Source organism: Nicotiana tomentosiformis, chromosome 11 (assembly GCF_000390325.3).
Source record: "Nicotiana tomentosiformis chromosome 11, ASM39032v3, whole genome shotgun sequence".
Lineage (NCBI taxonomy): Eukaryota > Viridiplantae > Streptophyta > Magnoliopsida > Solanales > Solanaceae > Nicotiana > Nicotiana tomentosiformis.
Window position 1 is genome coordinate 27,170,627 of NC_090822.1, and position 27,373 is coordinate 27,197,999.

The 27,373-nt window shown below is 35.5% G+C and overlaps 3 protein-coding genes across 5 annotated transcripts; all 3 read left to right on the top strand.

The window, feature by feature from the left end:
• The first annotated feature begins 4,650 nt into the window (after nt 1–4,650).
• On the top strand, nt 4,651–9,695 carry LOC104107466 (26S proteasome non-ATPase regulatory subunit 6 homolog). Its single transcript, XM_009616283.4, has 8 exons — nt 4,651–4,887; nt 5,000–5,114; nt 7,105–7,195; nt 7,334–7,479; nt 7,580–7,799; nt 7,937–8,045; nt 9,027–9,195; nt 9,306–9,695. Exons 1-8 carry the CDS (start codon nt 4,752–4,754, stop codon nt 9,478–9,480), a joined length of 1,161 nt encoding a protein of 386 aa, XP_009614578.1. The 5' UTR covers nt 4,651–4,751; the 3' UTR covers nt 9,481–9,695.
• A 3,157-nt stretch (nt 9,696–12,852) lies between these two features.
• LOC104107467 (uncharacterized) lies at nt 12,853–21,140 on the top strand. Of its 3 annotated transcripts, none has more exons than XM_009616284.4 (12): nt 12,855–13,055; nt 14,462–14,590; nt 15,235–15,429; nt 16,345–16,392; nt 16,466–16,594; nt 17,259–17,383; nt 17,682–17,792; nt 18,518–18,626; nt 18,734–18,852; nt 19,455–19,608; nt 20,353–20,497; nt 20,778–21,140. In XM_009616284.4, the coding sequence occupies exons 1-12, from the start codon at nt 12,939–12,941 to the stop codon at nt 20,831–20,833; spliced, it is 1,437 nt and encodes a 478-aa protein (XP_009614579.1). In that variant the 5' UTR covers nt 12,855–12,938; the 3' UTR covers nt 20,834–21,140. The 3 variants fall into 3 exon arrangements, with proteins under 3 accessions (XP_070044387.1, XP_009614579.1, XP_033514895.1); XM_033659004.2 differs by lacking the exon at nt 12,855–13,055 and adding an exon at nt 13,381–13,513; XM_070188286.1 differs by lacking the exon at nt 15,235–15,429 and having other exon boundaries at nt 12,853–13,055.
• A 1,057-nt stretch (nt 21,141–22,197) lies between these two features.
• LOC104107468 (ER membrane protein complex subunit 8/9 homolog) lies at nt 22,198–26,945 on the top strand. Its single transcript, XM_009616286.4, has 5 exons — nt 22,198–22,594; nt 23,418–23,564; nt 23,666–23,728; nt 26,331–26,497; nt 26,596–26,945. Exons 1-5 carry the CDS (start codon nt 22,385–22,387, stop codon nt 26,624–26,626), a joined length of 618 nt encoding a protein of 205 aa, XP_009614581.1. The 5' UTR covers nt 22,198–22,384; the 3' UTR covers nt 26,627–26,945.
• Nucleotides 26,946–27,373: the final 428 nt, after the last annotated feature.

A 27,373-nucleotide genomic window follows, 5' to 3' on the forward strand; every position in this document is an offset into this window, starting at 1 on the left:
ATGATGTGATTATTACTGGGACTAATTTGGAGGAAATTAAAGAATTGAAGGCATTACTACATAACCAATTCAAGATAAAGGATCTTGGGAAGTTACATTACTTCTTGGGGCTAGAAATGTTATATAAGACAGATGGAGTACTGATTTGCCAGAGAAAGTTTACTATGGATCTACTAAAGGAGTATGATTGCTTGACATACTCTTATGTCAGCTCTCCACTTGACTCTACCATCAAACTGAGGAGTGAAGATGGAGCCTTACTGTCTGATCCAGGGTATTACAGGAAACTAGTTGGGAAACTAAACTTTCTGACAAATACTAGATTGGACATAGCCTATAGTGTTCAACACTTGAGCCAGTTTATGCAGGCAACAAGAGAACCCCATCTAAAGGTTGCTATACCTGTTCTCAGATACTTGAAGAAAGATCCTACTTTGGAAATTTTTCTATCCAATGATCCTAACTATACTGTCAGTGCGTACTGTGACTCAGATTGGGCTGCTTGCCCTGATTCAAATAAGTCTGTGAGTGGGTACACTGTGCTACTTGGGGACAACCCTATCAGTTGGAAGTCAAAGAAACAAACTATAATTTTATTGTCTTCTGCAGAAGCAGAATATAGGTCAATCAGGAAGGTTGTTGGTGAATTAGTATGGGTGAAGAGGTTGCTCGAAGAATTGACAGTCATGTGTGCCAATTCCATAACTGTGTTCTGTGACAGTCAAGCAGTTGTACATATTGCAAGAAACCATGTATTTCATGAAAGGACAAAGCATATCGAAGTGGATTGCCACTTTGTCCGGGACAAGATACAAGAGGAGCTAATTGAACTGCATCACATTTCCACCTCCGCTCTCAACTGGCTAACATCTTGACAAAGGCACTCACAAGGGTCAAACATTCAGATCCTCAGCAAGTTGGCAGTGAACTTCTCACCTCCAATTTGAGGGGGGTATTGAGAATGATTATATTTATGTGTGTATTAGCTGCTTAGTACTAATAGAGTAGTGGAGTTAATAATAGTGGTAATTTTATAATTAGGCACTTCAGCATTTTCTCCTTATTCTTTACGCACGTGTATATATACACATTTTACATAAATGAAAAAAGAGCGAGATTCATTTCCCCAATTCCTCTTTCTTTTAGAACCTTCTCTCTGAAGCTCAGAGAGTTTCATCAATGGAGGAATCTCAGTTATTTTGATTCCCGTCTTTGACAAAAATCCTCAGCAATCCATATGTAGCCACCTCTCTCTCCCTAGCTGTCAATAAGACACGATTCCCATTATTACCATTAGGAAATAGTACTCAGTGTATGCTATCCCAAGCATCTGTACTCCAAATATCATTAATAACAACAAGGTATCGTTGACCCTTTAAGTGTTTTTGCACTGGGTCAACTAATTGACTTTCGTCATAATCCTTTAACCTTTTCTGCAGCATGTTGACTAAGTCACTATTTGATATACAATGTAAAGCAGCTAACAACACATCTCTTCTTCGAAAATCTTGAGACATTGTAACCCAAGCACGAATATCAAACCGTTGCTTGATTTCAAGATAACCATAAGCTTGTTTGTCGAGTGTTGTTTTACCCATACCACCCGCACCAGTTATCGTGACAATTTCAAGAGCCTTTTCCTGTCCAGTCAGTCTTTGCTTAATTATGGCCAAGTCATCATCGAGGCCCAAGACGAGATCTTCTAGATGTTTTTGGCACAATTACCTGATAAAGGATTAACCAAAGTATCCCTACATTGGATTTGATTATCAACATCACTTATGCTAGAGTCAGAAATAATCTCCATTACTTCTGTCTTACTTCTACCAATCTATTTTACATGCAACATCTGTAGACTAATGTAAAAAGAGCAAAATAAAAAGGGCAACAAAATATTATTAGTAAAGAGGAGTCGTTGCAAAACAGAGAAGAAGAAACAAGGGAAGAGTTAAGGGAACACTAAAATGCACCTAAAGAAGAGTCATAACACAAAATATCTACCCTATTTTTTCTCTTTTAAAGTTAGATTCAATACAGTGACTCCTCTTGCTTGAATCATCATCTTACTATTTAAGAGTGCATGTTTCTTTAAATTGCATTGCTTCTATAAGAGATGATCTTTCTCTTTGCATCATTTGTTACTTTAAAAGAATGAAACTATTGCTTTATAATAACCCATCACGAGCCTTTGTTTTCACAGATCTTCAATTCAAACACATCTTTCTGCTACATTAACAGCAACTCATATCATTCCCTCTAAAGATTTGTACTTTAAGGTTCAATTCTACCCCAGCTAACTTATTCATGAATCTTTTTTTTAAACTATATAAGAACCACCATATGTTAATGTATAACAAGCCATCAACTTTAGAATTCGTAAACCATGAAGCTAGCAGATGCATTTTCTACTAAAGCTGACATGACAAGTAGTCAACAATTTATAAATCTTCAATAGTTTCTTTAAAATAATAAGTATTATAACATATATTAGTTTTAGTACTAAAATACCATATAAAACGGGGAAAGTTGCAACTTCTTTTTTGTCTTTACATTGACATAGTAAATGTTTGTTTGCTCCTAACTTGTTAAAGGCATCTATTAAGTGTTCTCGATTATTACTTTCTATTTTGTAAATTTTGTATTATTTCTGCTCCTACCATAGCACCTTCCTCCTATGTTCTTGAACTCTAGTTTCTCTAATTTTAGCATCATCCACAACTTCTTCATATGAAGGTGTATCAGATACCTAAATGGCCCAATCCCCTTTCAATCTAATGTCAATGAAAATTGTCTGAAACTGATTAATTTTCTAAGAGACAAAGAGAAACTTACTTCAAGCGATGGCTTCAGCAACACGTATATTATTAATAACTTTTAATGAGGAATTCCAAGTAACAGAATAAAAACTTTAAAAATAATAAATGCTAATAATTCATAATTTCAGTTATCCAAGCTCAAAAATCTATCTTAAATATCCGAAAGTAAAAGAGGAAAGGAGGAGAAGATTGAGAAAATAGTAAATGCATGTAATGTAAGAACAATGTTTAGTTAACATAGTACTCATCAATAAACAAGAAATTAACAATAAAGAGAAATTACCTGAGGCAAAACAGCACAAATTAAACATAACGAAGACACAAAAAATGCAGAAACGAACTAAAACGAACTAAACAAATGGAAACTTGTGATGCAGCCATTTGGAAGCTCTTTTAGGCGTACATTTCACAAATGGTAAAATATATGATTTTTTTTCACCAAAGTAATATAACTTTATTTTGTCGCCCAAAATTATAAAACTTTTACTAACTCATACAAAATTATAGTTACCGAAAAATATATTTTTCCGGTAGTATTTTCTTATTCTACATTTTTTTTTATTTTTTTTTATTTTTAATCTAATAAATAATAACCCAATTAAAATTGGAGAAATAAATATATGTATATTTTTAGCCGCTCTTAAAAATAATAAACCATAATGAGTTTGAATAGGCCTAAATGATTAAGGTCTATAATAAACACTTAATTTAATTAAGATGCTATCATCCACATTCACTACTAACCGCCGCCGCCGCACACCATTATTATCAGCCACCATGTACTACTCACCATCACCATACTCAACTACCACCACTAACCACACCATACTCAAACACCACCTACCACAATCATCCTTAGCCATGGCTGTCACCACTTTCATTATCGATACCATCACTCACCGCCCCACAATTATGGGCTACCACCATCTATCACCCCCACCGTTATCGGTTAACACCACCACCATCATCCTCAACCACAACCATTCACTCACCTCCACTACCACAACCAACCACCCTTACCGTTATGATCAACCACAGCCGTCACGTCCATCATTATAAACTACAACTAGCCACCACCACCTTTCTCAACCACAATTACCATAACCAATCACTAGCTATTATCTAGAAGCAACACAATAAACTAATATCACTACCAATCACCGCCTCCAGTCACCTACACTTTGTAAAAATTCGTGTAATTCGGTATAACTTCAACGGTGGCCACAAACGTGAGTATATATAAAAACGTCTCGACGTCTTAATATTTAAAAATAAATGAGGCCTAAATGATCATATTTGTGCAAATCACCCTTTGTTGTTTTATATTTGAGTGAAAATAGCATGAGCTAGCCAGTTTTCAGACAGATAATTGAAAAATAGCCAGCATTTGTAAAGTTTTTAAAAAATAGCCGCTATTTTATATGGAGATAAATTATGGACAAAAATATCCTAGCTGAAACATGAAAAGTTTCAGCGTAATATGCTGGATTATGAAGCTCTTGTGTATAAACTTTCAGCATATTATGTTGGAACTCCAGCACATTATGAAATTCCAGCACATTATGTTGGGATCTCATATGTAAAAAATTCGAACTCCAACATATTATGCTGCAATTTTCCCAGATTTTAAGAATATTTTTGTTCAGATTATATCTTTGCATGAAAAAGTGGCTAAATTTTAATTACTTTTGAAACTGTAATTATTTTTTAATTATCAGTTGTAATTGATGCTATTTGTTTTTCCTCCCTGTATTATCTGGCCCAAACTTCAGCCAACTCCAAAGCCCATATTAATTCGGGGAAAAAGCCCCCAATCCCCACCCCTTTTTAAACTTTCCCAAGAAGAAAACTAACTTTGTATAAACTCTTCTACAAGAAAGAATCTGAAATACAGTGAAACGAAAAAACCAAGAAATAGCAAAGAAAAGGGTAGCCATGGATGCGGAAGAAGGAACACAACAGCCCCAGCTAGTTCTTGCACACAAACTCTTCCTTTTGACACACCCAGATGTCAATGACTTGGATAAAGTTCGCCTCCGTGAAGAAGTTCTGGAATCTGTTGTCTCCAATGGTAAATCTGATTGATACTTTTTAGGAAAATTGTAGACTTGTTTTGTTAAAGTTTAAATCTTTATTTCATTTTGTGGGTTTGTACTGATTTGCTTGTAAATGGGGTTTTCTAGATATGGTTCCGCTGTATGAAACCCTAGTTGCTAATGGGGTTTTGACTGTGGATCAGAATGTTCTTGATGCTATGCGTGCTAAGATTGCCGATGAACTCAAAAAACTCGATGAAAAGTAAGTCTTTTTTTCGTTATTTTTATCTGCATATAGTGTGGTTTGATATACTGCACTTCATTTTATTTTATTTTATTTTCCTGCGAAGTTTTATATTTGCATAATGTTGAGACATGAGACGATTTGAGTGGAGTAATGTGGTCAGTGAGGGTTTATATAGCCAACCCCAGCTTGCTAGGTCTGAGGCGTTGTTGTTGTTTTTTATAGTCCTATTTTTGTTCCTTTTGCTTTCTAGATTTTTGGGTTGAGTGTAGGGAAAGGGCCACCCTTTAGAACATAATAGTAGTGAGCACACTAAATATAAGTTGGACACAAAATTATACTTTTGATGGAATTTGAATGTGAGACCTCTTTGGATAAAGGTTAGTTTGACCCAATTTTTGATCTATTGAAAGTAACACTTAGATATTTAGGAACTGTATGGTACTATAAGTTGCAGGATCTCATTTCAAGTGGTAAGAGCAACAAGTGATGTGTGGGTTAGCCACACGTTATGAAACCCAACCTCTGACAAAAAACCTGTTATTTAAGTGGAGAAGGTTGGAGGGACGGGTTCATTATCCGCCAGGTTCGAACTGTGCCCACGAACCCCTGGGGATGTGTCGGTTATCCAAAAAAAAAGTGGTCGCAGAATCTGATTTCAAAACAATTATATGATCATTTTAAAGTGCAGGACAAAGATCACCTTTTGGAATTCTTGAGTTGCAAAATGGGAGAAAATTAAGGAGTGGAGCAGTACGAAGTTAATAGATTTGATTTTGAGTCACCTCTTATGATGGGGTAGGAGTAGCTTGAGTTGCTATTGCAAATTAGGTTAAATAGGGATAAATTTGGTTATTTGATTTTGGAGGGAGGAGGCTGTAGGCTGAGGAATAGAAATAGGTTAAATTGGTAAAGAGAGGGACTGCACTTGATATTCTATGTTGAGAATGGTTCTTGGGACTAGTCTATTTCACTTGGACATAATATGGTCGGTGTTTTTAATGCATTCAAGTCATATATAGATGACATTCTCATCAAGAGAACTTAGTAGCATTGCAATTCAGAACTCCAAATAATTAGGGTATTGGATTTAGAAACTTTGCCATACAATATGGTGTTAAAATTTCTTCCAACCTGTAGAGGTCATATTTTGTGGGTTAATAAAAAATTAGTTTCTTTCATAGGGTTGTGAAAGTGGAAGGTGAATTATTTGTTTTCTGAACCACCTGTAACCTAAAGATTTGGCTTTTGGTACACAATTGCAATTATAAAAAGAGAATGAATGACAACAAGCGGTGGTGCTGCTGGGAAGGAGATGCTCAAGCTCAGAACACTATCAAAGCGAAGTTCTATTAGAGGCAAGTAATACCCTTGCTGGAGCACAGTCAGCATATTTCTATGGTCTAGTTTCCTTTCTCAATTTTTAGTAAGCCCTGCATTCGGTATGAGAGCGTTTCAGAATTCACCACCTACTTTCTCCATGCAGTATATCTTAAGACCATGTGGAATATATTTTGGTGAAACTATGAGCTTAAATGTCCTGTCATCATCATATGTCTTACTGGGATTTATCCTTGGTGAAGCAGTTTCTGCTCTCCTATAGATTTTGCTTGGAGATGGGAAGTAAGCTTGCAATCGTATTCTTTTGGATGTCAATAATCATGATTACTGGTAACATTGCTAAGTACAGTTGGTATCTTGGTTTATCTTAATCTTATGTTTCTCATAACCACAACAACAACAACAACAACAAACCCAGCTTAATCCCATAATTTAGAGAATTTAGAGAAAGTAATGTCTTGCTAAGTGGATGGGCTTATCATTCTTAAAAATTCTTAGTGCGGCATTGTATGGATGAATACTTAGTATATTGTTCTGAGCCAAATGGGGCGTACCAGGTTGTGCTGTTTTTGTGTTTTATTATTCGAAGTCTGGGAAAGTGAGAGGAGGGTGTCAAGTTTCATTTTTTACACCTAAACCGCACATCTAACTTGATACATTCATGAAGGATTGCTGATGCAGAAGAAAATTTGGGTGAAAGTGAAGTTCGAGAAGCTCATTTGGCAAAGTCATTGTTCTACATTCGGATTGGTGATAAGGTAGTCTCTCTCTCTCTCTCTCTCTCTCTCTCTCTCTCTCTCTCTCTCTCTCTCGTCACCCTCAATAATTGCTCAGTTATTTGTTCACACTTCACACTGGGCAAATCTCAATCAATCTTTTTCTAATTTAAAATCCAGGAGAAAGCACTTGAACAACTCAAGGTGACTGAGGGAAAAACTGTTGCGGTTGGACAAAAGATGGACTTGGTGTTCTATACCTTGCAGATGGGATTCTTTGACTTGGATTTTGACCTCATTTCTAAAAGCATAGATAAGGCAAAGAAGTAAGTAGGAGTGTCTGACAACCAGTTCAGATGTTATGAGACATGATGTTCTAAATGCCTTTTCTAGTTATTAAGCTAACTCCCAATGTTTTGCTGACAGATTATTTGAAGAGGGGGGTGACTGGGAGAGAAAGAACAGGTTGAAGGTGTATGAAGGGTTGTTCTGCATGTCCACTCGTAACTTCAAGAAAGCAGCAGATCTTTTCCTTGATTCTATCTCAACTTTTACCACATATGAGATTTTTCCATATGATACTTTCATATTTTATACTGTCCTTACAAGCATCATTACCTTGGATCGGGTTTCCTTGAAACAGAAGGTATTCAACTGTTACTTCCTCTAATATCCTTGTTTGCTAGGATGATGGATTTGTGTACTTGAAATCTGTGTTCCCCCGGAATGTCCTAGATGTTACTGTGACGAATACTTGCAAATTCATTTTGGTATATGCTGCAGGTAGTGGATGCACCAGAGATTTTGACAGTAATAGGAAAGATCCCATATCTCTCCGAGTTTATGAACTCATTATATGAGTGTCAGTACAAGTCATTTTTCTCTGCATTCGGTAAGCTTGTCCATTGTTATTCATTTTCTCTTTTCGTATGTTAAAGTGTGTGTTTGTAGTTCGCAAAGGTCCTTATCTTTAAGTTAATGTAGATTATGTCCTATAGAACTTGATGTGTTTTTTCTGGCAATTTCGACAGAGAATGTAGTGTTTGCAAATTCTTGATTCTTGATAATCCTGTTTGGAAGTTTTGAGTGTCAGATGACCTTGATAGTGAAATAGGTTGAACAACTGTTATACAGTCTCCTAAATTTTTAATAAGATTCTTTTTAATATCTAGACGACTGAAATAAGCATGAAGGTATAGCTCTTTATTAATCATGTGAGTGTTAATAGCTCGATAAGACATAAAGATGTTCTTTCTGGCATATATCAACAATGAAAAAAACGACTTTCTTTCTGGCACCTGGTTTATATCAGGATGAGAAGATTGTAGATGTATCCACTATTGAAACAAAATAATTCAATTATATCGCAGAATGTATTTTTGACCTCAAATAGACATTTGAATTGGCCTTTTAGATGTTGCTGAGCTTCTGAATTTTTCTGGTGGCTCTAATCTAAGAACTCTCCACAAGAATCCTGGAATTTTTCAAATAGATTATAGTGTTTGTCAAATTGCCTACATAGTGGGATCTCATTTTCGTTAAGAGCTAATAAATCTCCTATCTCAGAGAATAAGAGCTACTCCTAATACTTATAAATTTAGTTCCCTTCAGAGCTCTAATATTTATTATGCAAGGGTCAGCTGTTCTCTTATTGCCCATCTCCCATAAGCCAATTACTTCCAAAACTCAGGCGATAATGTGTGTATAGATAGGGTAGTATAAAATGCGATATGTTAGTATTGAGTTACAGAGAGGTAAGTGTGCTTCATCTATTAAACACTTTGATTTGTTATTCACACCCTATATGTTGATCACTAGGGTCATGTGGGGCTGGGTTGCAAATGTTTGACTTTGACCTTAATGGTGTTTTCAGCTGGCTTGACGGAGCATATTAAGTTGGACCGGTACTTGCAGCCACACTTCAGATATTTTATGAGGGAGGTCAGAATAGTTGTGTATTCCCAGTTTCTGGAGTCCTACAAGAGTGTTACAATTGAGGCCATGGCCAAGGCTTTTGGGGTCTCTGAGGATTTCATCGATTTGTAAGTGCTTTATTCTTTAGCAGTGCACTGGACACTGATGTGTAATGCTCTATGCCGGACTGAGGACTGTAACATGTACAATAATTGAGCATTTTCTTTTTTCCATTCAGGGAACTATCTCGGTTCATTGCAGCAGGGAAGTTGCATTGCAAGATCGATAAAGTGGCTGGAGTGTTGGAAACCAATCGCCCCGATGCAAAGAATGCTCTTTACCAGGCAACTATCAAGCAAGGGGACTTCTTGTTGAATCGCATTCAAAAGCTTTCTCGTGTCATCGATCTCTGAATCAGTTAAACCATCAAAATTGAAAATGTTTGGTGGCCTGTAATTGTTTTTTTCTTCAATCTCGCATAGCACTAATCTGGATATGATTTGCCTTTTCATTTCGAGCTCTCGGAGTACCATTTAGTAATTTTATGAAATCAAGAGATTTCTCTGTTGGGATATGGTTATATTTTCAAAACATTCAGAGCATCTTCTAAGATCTTATTTCCTTTGAACTTTGTGTGTTAGTGATGATGAATGTGATTGAGAGTTGTATATTAGTGAAGTTAAAGAATTGGTTTATCACATATGGTATGCTATATTTGGTAACACATCCACAAGAAGGGTACCCTTGGAGTAACAATAAAGTTATTTTTGTGTTGACCTATAATCACAGTTAGAGCTGTGGAATTAGCCATTGATGCATTAGGATTGATTGTCTATATCACATTCTCTTAACTTGCATCCCTTTTTCGGGCTCTTCATGAACACGAAATGTTTCGTTCATCGGCTGCCTTTTATTTAAATGTTTCACATATCAGCCATTAAGTACATTGGTGGAGGGCAATCTGAAGCAATTATCTCACAGTTTTTTTCAAACTCAATCTAGAGCAGCTAATTCTCTCGCACCACTCGTATAACTGACACCATTTATGGGAAAGATGTTGTGGATAACTTAGTATTTTTTTTTGGGAATCTCTGAGTAAATGTCCCAAATAAGTTTTAACTTACCAACCATGCAAAACGATATATACAAGATTGAAAACAAAGTGATGAAATACACAAAAAAAAAAAAAAAAAAAATTACATATACAAAATTTCAAAAATCTAAGCAAAAAAGGATATTTTTCAATGTGTATGGTTGAAATTTATTGAAAACATATAGATGAGTCAATATACAAAATTGAGGAATATTGGGTGTGATTTGGACTGATTTGATATCAAAATTCGTAATTAAAATCGAGTTCAAAAAATTCTTCTACGATACATGTATCAAATATGTATCACTCATGTATCAAACATGTATCACTCATATATTTCACACACACGTATACATGTATCACGTATAATATTTTTTTCATGTTCATCTTCTACTTCGAATTTTCAATGAATACCTCCTCAAAACTCCACCAAATCATCCCAAAACTGAGATTCAAGCTCCTTACGATGTACCCAATCTATTCTAATAACACCCACTAAAAAAAGCAAAATTTGACCTTTTTTTTTGTTATAAATAGTTAATTGGCTAATATTGATAATATTTTATTAATTGACCAATTTTTATATTAAACTACTTATAAATGGACGTAGCTGGTAGTTTTTCTATTTTTTTTATTGACCGAAAGTTTATATATCTAAGGCCTCGTTTTTTTTTTTTAAAGATTAAAACATCTGAATACCAAGATATGTATTAAGATTAAGACATATGAATCTGAATACACATCTGTAAATTTAATATGTGTATTAAGTTCTGAATACTGACTGATTAACATTGTTTGATTTTTAGTATCTGAATGTATAAAACTTATCTTTATTTGAAAATTAATAAACACAAAATTTAAATGAAATACTAATTAATCTAATATTGTATCAATAAAATATATAGTTTTTAAAATATGATAGTTGTTGGTGGTGATGACTAACGGGTGAATGCCGGCTAGAAGTGGTTGGTGGTGGTAGTTTTGTTTGATGATGGTGGTTCAGGGTAGTAGCTAATGGTGATTGATAGTGTTGGCGATTATAATTGATGATGGTGGTGGTGGGTGGTGATAGTTAATAATGGTGGGTGGTGGTGATAGTTGTGATTGAGGAAGGTGGTGGTAGGTTATAATGATGGGCAATGCCGGCTGTGGTTGTTGATAGTGATTGGGTGGTTAGTTGTGATAGTTGAGGTGGATGAGTGTTGATTGTGGTAGAGAATGACGGTGGTATGAGTGGTGGGCATGGTGGGTGGTGATAGTCGATAATGGTGGCAGCTATGATTGAGGATGATGGTGGTATGGTGGTGGTGGTGGTGGTGGTGACATGGTGATAGTCGATAATGGTAGGCGGTGGCGGAAATTAATAATAAAAATGGATGAGAGCATCTTAATGAAATTAAGTCTCTGTTATAGATCTTAATCACATAGATCTATTCAGACCCATTAAGTGATTGTGAAGTAAAAACAAACAAACACACTTAATGATTGAGATCTGAATAATTAAGATTCAGACTTTAAAAACAAACGACTTAGGGTGTGTTTGGTATGAAGGAAAACATCCAAGAAAATATTTTCTTGAAAAACAAGTAGTAATCTTATTCATTTTCCGGTGTTTGGTACGTAAATTAAGGAAAATAACTTCTCAAGAGTATTCATAAACAATTTAGATACAATAAACATGAAGCCATAAACTTTCGAACCAACAATCATCCGAACCCACAAATTCCATAAACTTTCGAAACCATGAAATTTCGAACCCGTAAACTTTATAATTTCTAAACCCGTAAAATTTCAAATACATAAACCTCCGAACTCATAACTTTGGAACTTGTAAAATTTCGAACGTGTAAACCGAAAGATGAAAAAACTAAAACTGATAATATATAATAATAATAATTTTTTTTCCGCGAGGGGGAGGGGGCGGTGGGGCAGTGAGGGGTGGGTGATGCAGAAAAATGAAAAAAAATAATTTTAAATTAGAAAAAAAAAGTAAAAATAATAATTTTTTTCGGGGGTGAAGGGGTCGGGGTAGTATGGTGGGTGGTGACGAAAAAAAAAACTTAAATTTGAAAAACAAAAGCCTTTTTGGAGAGAGGGGGTGGGGTGCGTAGGCGTGGGATGGCGTTAGTTGGGTGGATGTGGGGAGGGTTGGTGGGGTGGGGAAAATTGAGAAAAGTTTTGGAAAATATTTTCCCTTCTCTCGATAAGGAAAATATTTTTCTTCAATTGGAGGAAAATGAGTTCATAAGTAAAATGTTTTCCAAAACATTTAAGCCAACCAAATATGAAAAAATTGAAAAATATTTACGGAAAATATTTTCCTTCATACCAAACACACCCTTAATGTTTGGGATTTGAACGATTAAGATTCAGACCTTCTTTAAGTGTTAAATGCAAACAAACAAGGCGTAAGGTACAACCCAATTCTTTTTAATTTTTTGGTTCATGAAAAGCCCCACATCTCTTTCAAGCGCCAAACCAATATCCATAAATTTCCAAGAAAATCCCCCACTGCTAACTAGAATTCCAAGCAAACCGTCAAGAAAAATTAAATGAAAAGAAAAGAAAGAAATACCAATGTATTTTCTCAGCCACAAGCAAAAGAATGGGTTAATGGCTATTAATGTCCTTTCAATTTGTTGTTGTAATATTGAGCCATGCAGGCTCTTTAAAGAAACTACAATGTGGTCTCTTTAACCTTTATATATAGAGGCTGTAATATTGGTTTATCTCATTGTAATACTATAATTTACCAAAACCAATGCCTTGTGAAGAATTATGAATATTCAATTTGAGATTAAGGACTTTCAAGAAAAGCTATCTTCTTGTTTCAGACCTTGGCAACGTTCTTTCCAGTTCTGGATTCGTGTTACAGATATCTATACTGGTTATAAGGTACTCTCTTCATTTTCTTTAGTGTGCTGAGTGTACTTTGTTAGGAGAAATAACCAATTTGCAGAGTGATGTTAATCCCAAATTTTGAAGAATTTGGGTATAGATATCAAACTACAACATTGTACTTCATCCGTGCCATTTTTTGTAACCGCGTTTGACGAGGTATGAAGTTTAAAAAAGAAAGAGACTTTTGAAACTTGCGGCCTAAAACGATATTTGTGTGGCTATAAATCATACCGTTAAGGTTAAAATGAGTAGTTTAAAGTTAAAGTCTTTTATAAATATAGAAAGATGACATTCTTTTTGGGTACAAACTAAAAAGTAGGGATGGCAAGCAATGCGGTGCAGGGTGGGTTTTCTCTTAACCCACAAAAATTCAAACCGTCCCGCCCCGCATAGCAAATGCACCCGCATTCACCCGCTCCGCATCCACACCCGCGTCCACCCGCCCACACCCGGTTAACTTTTTTTCCCCTTTATTTTGTTAGTTTATTTATTTTTTAATCTTTTGGCTGAATTTTTTTTATACATTTATGATATCTACTCATACTTTTTATTAATTTTAAAGAGTTGCAGATTTTGTTGATCTTAGAAGTGTCAGACTTACTGTAAATTCCTTTTGGGTACTAGTAAACGAATTGTTCATTCTTTCTCCACATAACTTTTCTATTTAATCGCTTTGTTTTACTGTATTAAAAGTCTACTGATTTGGAAATACCGAATTTATTATGTTAGAAGTTAACTGAGCTTAGACCCAATTTCCATCAGTGTGGGTTTCATCTTCGTTAAGGCAGAAAATTGAGTTTCCTTCCTTAATGAAGTTATAAACCCGCACCGCACCCGTACAGTTTTTATTTATTTATTTATTTCGACCCGCACCGCACCGCACCCGTATATGTTTAAACCCGCCCCGCATGTATTCAAACCCGCACTGCCCCGCATCCGCATCGCCTCATTGACATCCCTATTAAAAAGGAAAGTACAACAACAACAACAACCCAGTATAATCCCATTAGTGGGGTCTGGGGAGGAGGGTAGCGTGTACGCAGACCTTACCTCTATCCTGAAGTAGAGAGGCTGTTTCCGATAGACCCTCGGCTCCCTCCCTCCAATAACTCCCCACCTTGCTCTTGGGGTGACTCGAACTCACAACCTCTTGGTTGGAAATGGAGGGTGCTTACCACTAGAGCAACCCACTCTCATAAAATGGACTAAGGGAGTAATAAATAGTTAAATTCTGGTTGAGCTAAATACTCTATCAAAAATTAGATGTTAATTTGAGACCGAAGGAGGAGTACTCTTTTTCGGTTAATTACTCTGTGCATTTTCCTTTATATATTGGAGAGTTATTTATTGGTTCATTGGCTTATTGTAGTATATTAGGGGTTTTAATTGCTCTTTGTTAGGTGTTTCAATTGAGAGTTGGCTTTGAAAAAGATGTGCAAAAACAAGAAGCAATGTGGGAGAGGCAGCACGAGTTTGCAGCTGACAAAATATATAATATGTGCTCTGACCTTGGTGGCTTCTTCCTAAAGGTATTCAATAATCTGTCTCTAAGATAGAATTTTCAATCTTGAGATATTATTGTTGTTATTAACTACTCCCACTGTCTCAATTATGTGATGTACTTTGACTGGCACGGAGTTTAAGAAAGAAAGAAAAACTTTTGAATCTTATGGTCTAAAACAATCCATAGATTGTGTGACTATAAATCATCTCATTAAGTGTAAAGCGGGAATTTTAAAGTTAAATTATTTCTAAATATAAAAATGCCTAATTCTTTTTGAAAAGACTAAAAGAAAAAGTGCATCATATAAATTGGGATATAGGTTGTACGAGGAAAGAAAGAAAAAAGAAAGTGAAAGATTGCTGCTTTCCTCCTTTCTAAGAAGTATTTAATGGTTTGTTTTAATAAATTTGGCCAAGTTTACATGAATAATGGACATTGGAATATGTCCAGTAGACTGTAGTGCAGTATGTTAGTAGAATAGCGTTCTTGAGGTTGATGTATTGCGTTAAAAGTTATTCTTCTAAGCTCTCTTGCAGATAGTAAATCGCCTCCATATTTCTCAATGATAGGAGGGTTTAAATTTTCGCTCGAAAGTTACAGTTCGTATTAAATACTTTGGAAATAGTTTTGAGGTGAGATTTGATTAAGTGGATGTGATGGTAATATTAGGTTGCTCAAATCATTGGGAAGCCAGACTTGGCCCCTGCTGCATGGGTGAGAAGGTTAGTTACTCTGTGTGATCAAGCACCTGCTACACCGTATAACATGGTCAGGGTTGTGCTGGAGAAGGAATTGGGTCAAAATTTTGATGAATTGTTTGAAAGATTTGACGTTGATCCTCTGGGTTCTGCTTCTATTGCACAGGTAACTATTAAGTTTGATCATAAGCATTGCTATAGCTCATCGTAGAGCAACCGATGCCGCAGAGGCGGAGCCAGAATTTGAAGTTTATGGGTTCGAAAGTCTTATACCTTTAAGTCATTGGGTTCTGAATTAATAATATGTACATATTGAATGAATTTCTTAAAACAAATACATGGTTTGGACCAAAGTGACTGGTTCGACCGAACCCGTACCGTCAATGCCAGCTCCGCCCCCGACTGATGGGCATTTCTCAAACAGATGTTAAAAATATTGACCTTTCAGCTAGTGTAAACATTTGGATTTAGTGAAGTGTGTGAGCCTTGTCTAAAAGCTCAGGTAATTAGTGAGGTGACACATTTGTTCATTTATTTTAGGTCTGCAACCTTTTCCTCCACGCTCCGGCCGATTCTTTTTCTTCTTTTTTGATAATAGGTGGTGAAACATATTAGGCATGTAATTCACACATAAATAGGGCCCTATTTGCGTGGCAATGGCAAAAGTGTCGCCAGTTACATCTTTAGCAGATAAACGGAGGACTATCATTTCTCTCAAATCTGTAAGGAAAAGGAAGGCAGTCACAGATTTATCCGGTTTTGGTGAACCTCTATAGATAGGCATGAGAAGCGGCCTAAGTTACACTAAACGATTTTGTTCAATCTCCAGTACATTCTTAAACTCTATGGTTTATGTAGGGCCTGAGCCCTATCTCAATAACAGCAGTAGATTTAACCTAAGAACCAGCATTATACATCTCTTAAAGGGCCACATGATTTGAACCTGTATGACAGTTCAAAGCCAAATGAAAGATTATTTGTAAATGTAACAATTTTAAAGCTATATTCTAGTTATAAAGAGGAAATCAATATTATTTCACTCCTAAGTAGTCCAACTTGTGTTTTCTGTACTTGAAATTAGGTTCACAGAGCAAGGCTCAAAGGCGACAAAAAAGATATTGTTGTCAAGGTAAGAGAATTTGACTCATAGCATTGCAGCTTTCATGCGATTATAAGGTTCTAACATCATTGTCTTGCTCAAGGTGCAACACCCTGGGGTCCAGGAATTAATGATGACCGATATCCACAACTTGCAAGCATTCGCATTATACTTGCAGAAGATGGATATAAAATTTGATCTTTACTCTTTAACAAAGGAAATTGAGAAACAGGTGCGTAAAATTCCTGTATACGTGACTTCTTTGTAACATCAGGCCCTAACATTTTTGTAAAACAACTGAAAGTAGATGCAAACATGTTTTCCGGAGACGGGACTTCTTTTTAACATTAGTTACAAAACATTGGGTCAGGAAAAAATGTAGGTAAATGATGCTTATTTAAAGAAAATGGGAATGTTGAGGTTTCTGTTTCTTACTTCTCATCATCTGTACACATTATTATTAGATTTAAAGCCTTTAGATTTCTTTTAGCTTTGTTCTCAACATTTTATTTTGCAAATGATGATTTTTAATGCTTATATGTAAGTTGATTGGCGTTATGAGTCGATGGTCAGAGTTGTTGTTGATTTAACAACAACAATAACAATAATACCAGTAGTACTTAGTATAATTGCAACTGGCATTGAGCTTCTGGACATATATTTGATTTCGTAATCTAATTATCTCATGTGTGCAGTTAAGTAGGCTAAAAGTGCACTATTTCTTCTTCTAGAGCTAATTGCATACCTGATCCAAAGGCGGTTCTATTTTTGATCTGATAGCTTCCTGACGAGCTCATAGGCTTTTTGATTTCTTCTGCCTCCTAATTGCTCATAGTTCAAGTTTCTTCTGTTTATCCTTTTGTTTCAATAAACTGATTTCACTTCTTCCATCTAAGATTGGGTGTGAATTCAACTTCTTGAGAGAGGCTGACGCAATGGATAGAATTCGGCGTTTTCTTTACGAAAATAACAAAAAGTCCCCAGTTATTGTTCCCCGGGTGCTTCGAGATATTGTCACAAGGTGAACTGCTGCTGACCAATTGATGTTTTCATATTCAAATGTTGGTAGGTTTTGATATTCAGTGAACATTTGAGATGTCTTGCTGTTATAAGGTGGATCAAGAGATTGTTGAAAACTAAATTCTCACATCTTGTTTGCTTTCATCATTCCAACTACTAATAGATGTAAGTTAGGTTTATTTACTTTCAACCTCGGTTTGTCTGTATTTTCTGTTAGATTTATGAACTATATATTAACAATGTAACTTCTTTTCATTTACCTTAGTAATCATTTTTTTTTTGTCTAAATTTTGTAATAGGAGGGTCCTAATGATGGAATATATTGATGGAACCCCGATCCTGAATCTGGGAGATGAAATGGCAAAGAGAGGCATAAGTCCAGATGGTAAAGTTGCAGCAGTGGCAAAGCAGTAAGAAACTAGATTTCTCAGAATGAAGTTAGATTTCACGTCATATTTGGTATTCTACAATATTATGGTTCTAACACTGCTGTACTGATCACTCCACATCTTTTCTCTTCTCAATTTATTTTGGTCACCATCTCTTTCGATATATTTGTTATCTCTGCAAGACTAAACTTAACACAAAAATAGCTGGTTTCTGAATTATTCCTGAACTAACAAACTTTATGGTGATTGCGACACTTGTTCTAGGTTATTACGCCACTTATCTCACGAAAGATTCTCATTCTACACCTATATCTTGTTAGAGATGAGATTCTTCAAAATCTCTCCTCTCAACCAGAAGAACTTTTGAAGATGTCTCACCACCTACCTATTTATTAAAGAGCATAAAGTATATTCTCAAAAGCTACATAGCTTGAGATATTTGCCGTGCTAAAACATTCCACCACACAACCTTTACATTTGAACTTCTCAGCTCTTTGCCATGTTAACTATTGCAAAGACCTCCCTTTTTTTTCAGTAATGCAAATTAATGCAGAACTCTGTTATTCCTTTTCAAATATTTCCTAAAATAGAGAAGTCTTTATTCTCTTAATATGACTCTTTCAGTTAATTTATTTCTACATAAATTATTTATTCCCATACTATCATTACTATCAGTAGTTTCCAATTCTTCCTAGTCTCTTTTCAACGTCATTCAGCTTCTCTTATTTGGTTACTTGTGCATGCAGGAACATTCTTAAAAGTTTGTCCCTGGCTTATGGACAGATGATACTGAGGAGCGGTTTCTTTCATGCAGATCCACACCCTGGGAATATTCTAATCTGTAGAGGTGCTGAGGCAAGTATGCGTCTTCTCTTTTTCTTGTTTCAAAGTCGTAATCATATAAAAATGTTCTTGTTCAGAGTGCTGACAAGGATCATGCCATTCTTTTCTTAATTATTAAGGTTGCATTGCTGGATTATGGACAAGTTAAGGATCTTCCAGAAAATCTCAGGCTTGGATATGCTAATCTCGTTCTTGCTATTGCGGATGGCGATGCTACGAGGGCCAAAGAAAGTTTTAAGTGAGGAATTTACCTACGAATCTCCTGTTATATGTTCAAAATTGGTTTTCTTTCCGGTAAAACGAAATTGTGCAAAATACTAAGGGAAGGACTCAAAACCTCTGAATTAAAACCATTCTTCCAACAGAGAAAATGACTACAATAAATAGACAAGAAAATAGCAGTTTAAGTTTTAGCTAGTCACATGGAAATAAGTTGATAGTGGCAATTAAAAACAATTTTTACCCTTTAAAATTTCCTGCCCATAACTTGTAATTAAAATATCTTCTTTCAGTTTTGAAAAAGAAAATAGGATAAATATTAATGGGAGGATGAATCAACGTTATTGAAATGTGAAGAATTCCTCATCGGGGGGCAAGATTGTTAATGTAAAACACCCTTTTTCATGTGAAAAAGAAAACAGCATTAGCATTCTATTCAAGTGTGGAGAATGGAAAATGCAGTTGATTTCTTGGAGCAAACCAACTGCTCTTGTGACTGACTACAAAGATGGAAACGGGAAAATTGTTTCTGTAGGATTAATTAGAGTTGTTGCAAAAATTACATTATCATAAATACTGATATGTTCCAAGTCTTTGAATACCTCTCACTTTGAATGAAAGGGAGCTTGGCATAAACACCCTGAGCAGTTGTGAGGATGAGCAGAAAGAAATGCTTAAATTGGCGCAAGGGATGTTTGATACAAAATTACCACCTGGTGTAAAGACCCTGCAACCTTTCTCGGAAGAATCTTCGGTCAAAAAAATTGCAGTTGAGGTATGTGGTACCTGTGCTTTGAACCTCTGGTGTTTACAGTTAACCGACTTTAATCATTTTTAGCAAGGATCGCATATACTAGTCAAGAATCTATGAACTTTGCCACATGATACTACCTGTCTACATTAGGTCCACCCAGTTTGATTAGTCATAGATATTGAAGACAAGAGTTGACACAGCTCTATTTTGATAACCTCTCACTAAAGAATTTAAACTTGTTAACCGTCGGTCCAATGTTGGTGCTTCGGTAATAAGGAACTGGAGAAGTATTGAACAGTGTGTAGAAAGAGTTTCCCTTTTAGAAGGTGGACATACTTTTGGACAATCCAAAAGAGGGGCACTTCTGCAATTTTCTTTTCACCCCTTGATTTTGCAACGTAAAGTAAATGACTTCTTAGAATAGCATTAGGAGGATGAAGTGAATTTGACAAGTAAATCTCCTTTTCGTCTGGAGCTTCAGGCTCGAAAACGGACAATTCAGGAAAAAGAATTACGTTGGGCTAAAGGACTCTGGTGGGAAGTTATAACACGATGCACAAAATGTTGTAATGAGATGTAAATTAAAAAATGCAGTCTCATACCTTCTCAAGTTCTTTTTGTTACTTAGTAAAGTAATGACGCATTGTACAATTCTATCTGCATGTCCTTCACCCGCCTTTCTTATTTGCTGATTAATTACCTATCACATGTAAGGTTAATTGCGTACCAGGATCAAAGTCTAAAAACAATTCTATTTGATGTTAGGCTTTTCCAGAAGAACTTTTCTCTGTTCTTCGAACTCTGCAATTACTGAGAGGGCTTAGTGTTGGCTTGGGAATAAGTCATTCATGTGCTGAACAGTGGAGACCTATCGCTGAGGAAGCTTTGTACGATGCTGGCAGATTGACAGGTTAGTCCGTAATACGACGTCTCCTTCTTTGTCCAGTTAATTAAGTCAATCCATATCTTGGCAAGATAATATGCAGTCTTTATATTTGTACCACTTTATCGTTGTTGTTGTAATTTTATATTTGTTGTTGGCTGGGAAAGGAGTTTGTAGTGATACACGGATGAGTATTTGAGTGCTATAATCACTATGGTTACTAAGTGAAGTCTTGTTTGATATACTCATTTGCAGCTATACAGCTATAACTATGAATCACATCGTTATACATCTTATTTTGTTTCAGCTAAAGATATGAAGCGATCACGGGGACATAAAACTAGAAGAAAGCCTGGAAAATAACATTTAGCTATGGAGAGGAGCAAGTATGAATCAAATCAGAGATGGTCATGTTGCTAATGTTTTGGAGAAAGTGCTTTTCATTTCAATTCATTTGCATTTGTAGCAAAGGTTTTCAAGGACAAGTGCAATTGATTTCATAAAACACTTCATGTCTTGTACTTTTTTCTTCCAGCGGCCTTAGAACAAAGTCTGCACAATTATTATGTGTCTATTGTGATGTGAACCATGGAACTCCGATAGTTTTCATCCATTTCATTGATCGAATTGTAAAGTCCTTATTGGAAGTGAAAAGAACAGTGAACCTGAACCTTTTGCATCTTAAACTAGTTAAAGAATGCTAGCGGATGTTTGGATTGACTTAAAAGTTAGTCAAATCATTTTAAAGCACTTTTTTGCTTGGAGTAAAATTTATTCCAACCGGGTGTTTGCACCAAGCAAATGGATGTGTGCCACTTGTCTTGCATATAATTTATTTATCACTTAACTATGATTAGGTCATACGCATCTGCACTATAATTTGTGACTCTCACAGTTAAACCGCTTGGTTTTGTATAAATACCAAGTGCAGGTATGTATTTACTTCTGTTTGTTTGGTGTTTGGCAAACTAAAGAGTGAAAAAGAGGTAGCTGGTTTTTTAGATTATATCCGTTTGTCCATACCCCTAAATATCAATATATAATTTCTAAAAGTTATTAAGATTTAAGGCAGTCAATCCCTTTTATATGTCGTTGGACTATCTTTAGTCTATTTTTCTCGTAATCTTTAAATCATATGGAAGTATTTGCAAAGCTTTAAAAGTATAATCTTATTTTTTAAAGGGAAAGATTCAAATTTATCCCTTTTTCCAAATTATCCTTTTCGATATGTCTTAAATTCGCCTTTCATTCACCTATCGATCAATAGACATATGCCTCTATTTATCTTTCGATCCATGAAAGCTCACATCATAATTTCGTCCCTTATTTACCCCTCCATTTAACGATTTATTATATCGTTTGCAATAATTTTAAGCATATGCCCATGATCAAGTAGAAAGATTCAAATATACTCTAAGCGATTAAAAATATCCAAATATACTCATATGTGGCTTCAGTAGTATAAGCCACATTAAATCAAATTCTCACGGTGGAAAATCGTAAATGGGAGAGGACTTTTGTGGACCGAAAGATAATCATAGAATAAATATAGTATTTAATTTTCAAACAATAAAATCTAACAAAATATAGAATTCAATACAGATAGAATTAATTTTTTTATTAAAAATTACATACAAACACATAATTATTCTTCAAAAATCAACTTTAAGGCTAATATTTTTCAAAAACTAATATTAAAACAAAATCCAAACGGCCTATTTTAGTTTGGAGCCTTTCCCACTAAAGATGAAAAAGAAAAATAAAAACAAAAGAGAAAACACCAAAAAGGACTAATCGTAGTGAGTAGTGACAGATTCAATTTACACAGAGAGCATCGACTTCTGGAGACGTAGAAACAGATTATTATTGGCCGGCGCCTGCAAAAGGATTTTACAGAAATTGTTCGTGTTCGAGATGGGCGGCGGCGAATCAAATTACGAGATTCATCAAAACGCGTACATCAAGTTAATCCTACATGCCCTCAAGCACAAGACTTCCTCCGTCAACGGCGTTCTTCTCGGCCGGATCTCCGGCAACGACACTGCCGTTGAAATCGTCGAATCCGTTCCGTTATTCCACTCTCAGATTGGCCTCCTTCCTCCACTCGAAATTTCCCTTATCATGGTAAGTCAGTCCCCCTTTTCTTCTATCAACTTTGCATCTAGAATTTAAAATCAGTGGATTTGAACTTAGTCTTAATGAATATCTGTAAATGTCGGTGTGGCTTACTGATCTTTGTGATAATCAATTTGAACTTAGTATAAATGAATCTGATATGATTTTATAGTTCAAAAAATTCATTACACTCTCAGTGTGTATAACTTAAATCCTAGTATAAATGAATCCAATACGAGTTTAAAGTCTTAATAGCTGATGGTGTGAAAGATATTTACACAACCAGGTAACTATTAATTACTGGTTAATCATTATGATAAGCATTAATTGATACTCCCGTTTTTGTGTTTGATTGGCCACGAAGCGCATGAAAAAAAAAAATACTTTTCAAACTTGTGGCCTAAAATATTAATGTGGCTATATAAGTATGCCATTAACGTTACGATGGGAAGCTTAAGGTTAAATTATTTCCAAATATAGAAAAGTGTCATTCTTTTTGGAACTGGCTAACAAGGAGAGAGTGCCACATAAAATGGAATAGAGGGAGTTGCTAAGAAAAAATGGTAACTTGTATCACAAGGTAAAAAATAGTACATTTTCAATGTATATAACTTAAATCCAATACTTTCAAATTTGGGACAGTATCCATTACTTCTGTATGAAAATAGATTTGAATCGAGTATGAATCAATGTTTTTGGAGAATTTTCCAATAAATATTTGTTGCTAGGGTAGAAGGTAGTGGGTCTCACTGCTTTCAGCTTAAATACACTGTGCCCTTCTACTTGTAGTTTATTTGGATCTCTGATCTTGTTCGAATATTTATTTGGATAGATTGAGGAGTATTATGCTGATAAAGGTTTAAGTATTGTGGGTTACTTTCACGCAAACGAAAGATTTGATGATTTTGAGGTTGGGAATGTGGCCAAGAATATTGCAGATCACATCTTCAAATATTTCCCTCAAGCTGCTTTGCTTCTGGTACCTTTTTGATTTAATCAACATAGTTCTAATTCAAAAGTTTCAATCTTTGAGTTTTAAGTTATAGAATGCTTAAGCTTAATGTTTCTTGCATTTTTCAGTTGGATAATAAGAAGCTTGAAGCTTTACTAAAGGAGGGGAAAGACAGGAGTCCTGTAATGCAGGTATGTGCATTTCATTTTAAGGAGCTATTGGCTTTTGAAACTGAAGCTTATAAGTGTATTTTTAAGTTTTTACCCTTCTGGTTAATTATTGATGTCAAATTTCGTATTAGTTCATGCCATTCAAATTTGAAGTTTGTGGCATTTAGCTTTACCAAGTACTTGACCAGTTCTCTATCTATTGTTTGTTCTTTCATAAGAAATTCTAGCTGCCTTATGATTTATCTCCTACAACAACTGGGTTCGCAGGGAATCTGTCCCATTTACGCCCCGTGATGAAATTAGTTGGAGTAATGTGGCTGCCTTACTCTTTTGTTTTTATCCAAATGCCGAAGGTTATTACTTCTTTCCGTGTACTAGAGAACATGTTGTTGTTTGACGATAGAGAACTTTGCCCTATTGTTTTGATAACTATGGGAGTCAAGAAATCAAGTTCTCATCTAAGACTGTTTGTGCGCAATAATCTTCATTTTTCTATTTCCGCTGGGTGAACAAATATAAATCCTCCCTTCATATTCTATCTGCAGTGTTTTTAGTTTAGCCAGTTGACATGAAGGAAAAGCAGTTGATAATCCTTCTTCGCTGTCTACCTTCGTCATTGTTCTCTTTTTTCTGAAGTTCGATAAAGCTTCATCATTCTTCTCTCTATAACTTTTTTTTTGGAAAATACCGAGCATTCACATATGGTGCTTCTGCCACTAGCACATGCATGATGTCTCCACTGTTTCTATTTGTCATTCACTTTAACTCCTATAAGAATCTTTCGATCGGTCTTTAACTCCTGTAAACTTGTTTTGGTACCAAAGGAAAAATCAGCTCCAAACAGACCATAACAAGGTACTCTATACTAGTTGACGGCTGCTGCTACCATTTTCAAATTCGTTTCCTGTCTCTTTCATTGTGCAAGTAGTACCTCATTTGTATTTTTTGAGGTCTGTTTGAGAGCTTTCTATGTCGAGAAGTCCTATTAGAGCAGCTCATTGCCTGAAGTACTTAACAAAAATATGGTATGTCTGGTTGAAATGTTAAATCCCTTTCTAAGGAGATTATTTAAAGCTTGAATTTGGTCAAAGTTAGAAGAAGATTTTTTAGCTTTAGTGGCTGTTTCAAGATCCATGGAGGTAGACATGATCTTTTACTGTGCATCCCTCTTTCCATCAGATGCTAAATTTAGCTGGAGGTTAGCCCAGTTCAAGATATATGTTTTAGATAATTGATACAAAAAATAAGAAAAAGATAAATCTTACAAAAAAAGGAAATCATCCATACTTTTGCGCACTTGGAGTCACCACTTGAGTCGTATGCGGGGAAACTTACATGTGTGGTTCTTTGGGGTGGGGGGTGAGGAAGAGCTGGTAGGAGCCATCCCCTTCAAAATAGCGTATACTTGGAGCTCAATATAAAATCATATTTTCTTGCAAGACCCGTTCGGATAGCCCAGTTCAAGATATATGTTTTAGATAATTGATACAAAAAATAAGAAAAAGATAAATCTTACAAAAAAAGGAAATCATCCATACTTTTGCGCACTTGGAGTCACCACTTGAGTCGTATGCGGGGAAACTCACATGTGTGGTTCTTTGGGGTGGGGGGTGAGGAAGAGCTGGTAGGAGCCATCCCATTCAAAATGGCGTATACTTGGAGCTCAATATAAAATCATATTTTCTTGCAAGACCCGTTCGGATAAGGGAAAATCATCTGATTTATATCTTCAATTCAGTCACCCCTGTTTTGTCTTCTCAAGGCCATGGCATTGCCTCATTACAGATTGCAGAGGAAAATGAAATATTTTGTATAGGTGGAACCATGGAGGTTTGGATAGGTTAAATCTTCACCTGATATCTGTTGGGTTGGCTCTTCCTTTAAACTATAAATATCTTGAATATAGAAAGAATTAGAACCCCCACTTCGACAACTTCAGGAGAAAATAATATCAGAACCCAAATTTGTATTTGAATTGGACCTTCTATGTTCTGTTATAATCTGGATGAAGATGAATCACCATGCTTAGCTTGCATCAGAGGAGAAAGTTGCTTTAACTCATTCAGATGAAATAAAGTCCTTAGTTGGTTTCATCTGCATGGAAACAGAGAATTGTCTGGAATGAGTAGCTTCTTATGAAAGAGTTTCAATGGTTTTTAAGACCGCTGGCCTGAAAATCTTGACTTCAGAGTCCTTTTGCTGTAGTTTTTTGCAATTCATGATAAAATAAGTAAAGCGTTGCTGTAAAATTGTATCATTTGCCATGGGCGAAATCAGACTCTCTCTGCATCGTCTTTACCAATATATCCAGTGGTTCTAGATGTGATTAATTGGAAATCAGTTAGATAAAAATTTGCGTTGAGATACTTTATAGAGTCAATATCGCTATGCTCTTTATTAATTTGTTTCTCCATTTATATTTGTGTTACGTATTGCAATGCAAGCTAATTCATAGGTCTAACTACCGGTTTACTTTAAAGCTCGTTCTCTGCACTTGTTTGTGTCTTTGTCATTACTGGTCTTGCTTGTATAAGACTATGATTATTATAGATTTATACTTAAACAAGTTATTCATATCGTCATAATGGTTTCCTTTACTGTATGTCATTTGCATTTTATTCAGCTTTACACTAAGGAAGTATCTAGGAACTGGAAACTAGTGGGAGCGGATGCAAGCGGCCCTCTGAAAATCAAGGAGCCATCTGCAAATGTTGTCCTTCTAGATTATATCTCGTCAGGGAAATGGAAGGATATTGTAGATTTCGACGATCACCTGGATGACATTAGCAAGTAAGAACTATATACTGTAGTCTGCTTGAACCCTGCAAGTATCCACAATGTTCTTTATTAGTTACTAATCTTCTGTTTCTGCTAATTCATTCTGGTAGGGACTGGCTGAACCCGGAGCTATTCAAGTGAAGTTTCTATGAGGGATGGCAATTATCGTGCCTTTACCGTGTGATATTTGGTGTTTACCCCTCCAGTGTAGTCGCTGAGTTTCTGAAGAAAAGAATCTAATGTCTCTGAATTGGCAGACTGATAAAGATACCCATTTCCTAATGGCTTTAGAATATTGTAGAAGATAGGGCCATATTCTCGCAAAAGTATGCATTTCTAATAGGTCAAACATGATTCTTGAGCAAAGACAACTCTATTTTGTATTGAATGGAACCCTAAGTTTTTATTTGGAACCTTAAATCTTTAGCTTCCCTGTATCAGGGGTGTTTGTTTCTAGTAATTTGAGGACATGTTCTCTTATTGCATAAAAGACACTTCATCTAAGAGCAATCTAGCATTAGATTATGATCATATAGGTCATGGACTAAGTGTCAATTAGGAACGTACTAGAGAAATACAGATTTGTCGAAAGCCTTCCTGGGCAAAGCACCCAAGCATCAGTTGTAGCAAGTGTTTCAAATGTTAAATTCTATTATTTGAATTATTTTATAAAAAAGAACTGTTTTTGTCACAAAAAGACATTCATCTATCATCAATAGAGGTGGATTTAGAATTTTAATTCTATGGTTTCATGAAAATTTTGGGCTCATATATAGTTCAATATCTTCAACTGTTTAATTATTTTTTATATAGATAAATTCAACTCTAGAAAAGTTATGAGTTCAAATGCGCCTATATCTATAAGGCTGGATCCAGCCCCTAACAGCC

Bases quoted from the DNA above. Each gene is read 5' to 3' on its own strand.
- LOC104107467 (XM_009616284.4), top strand. From the start codon at position 12,939: ATGAATATTCAATTTGAGATTAAGGACTTTCAAGAAAAGCTATCTTCT. The intron at 15,430-16,344 runs GTAACTATTAAG...ACTTGAAATTAG, and splicing joins GTTCTGCTTCTATTGCACAG to GTTCACAGAGCAAGGCTCAA. The intron at 18,853-19,454 runs GTGAGGAATTTA...TTTGAATGAAAG, and splicing joins AGGGCCAAAGAAAGTTTTAA to GGAGCTTGGCATAAACACCC.
- LOC104107468 (XM_009616286.4), top strand. From the start codon at position 22,385: ATGGGCGGCGGCGAATCAAATTACGAGATTCATCAAAACGCGTACATC. The intron at 23,565-23,665 runs GTACCTTTTTGA...TGCATTTTTCAG, and splicing joins CTCAAGCTGCTTTGCTTCTG to TTGGATAATAAGAAGCTTGA. The intron at 23,729-26,330 runs GTATGTGCATTT...CATTTTATTCAG, and splicing joins ACAGGAGTCCTGTAATGCAG to CTTTACACTAAGGAAGTATC.
- LOC104107466 (XM_009616283.4), top strand. From the start codon at position 4,752: ATGGATGCGGAAGAAGGAACACAACAGCCCCAGCTAGTTCTTGCACAC. The intron at 7,480-7,579 runs GTAAGTAGGAGT...TTTTGCTGACAG, and splicing joins AGCATAGATAAGGCAAAGAA to ATTATTTGAAGAGGGGGGTG. The intron at 9,196-9,305 runs GTAAGTGCTTTA...TTTTCCATTCAG, and splicing joins TCTGAGGATTTCATCGATTT to GGAACTATCTCGGTTCATTG.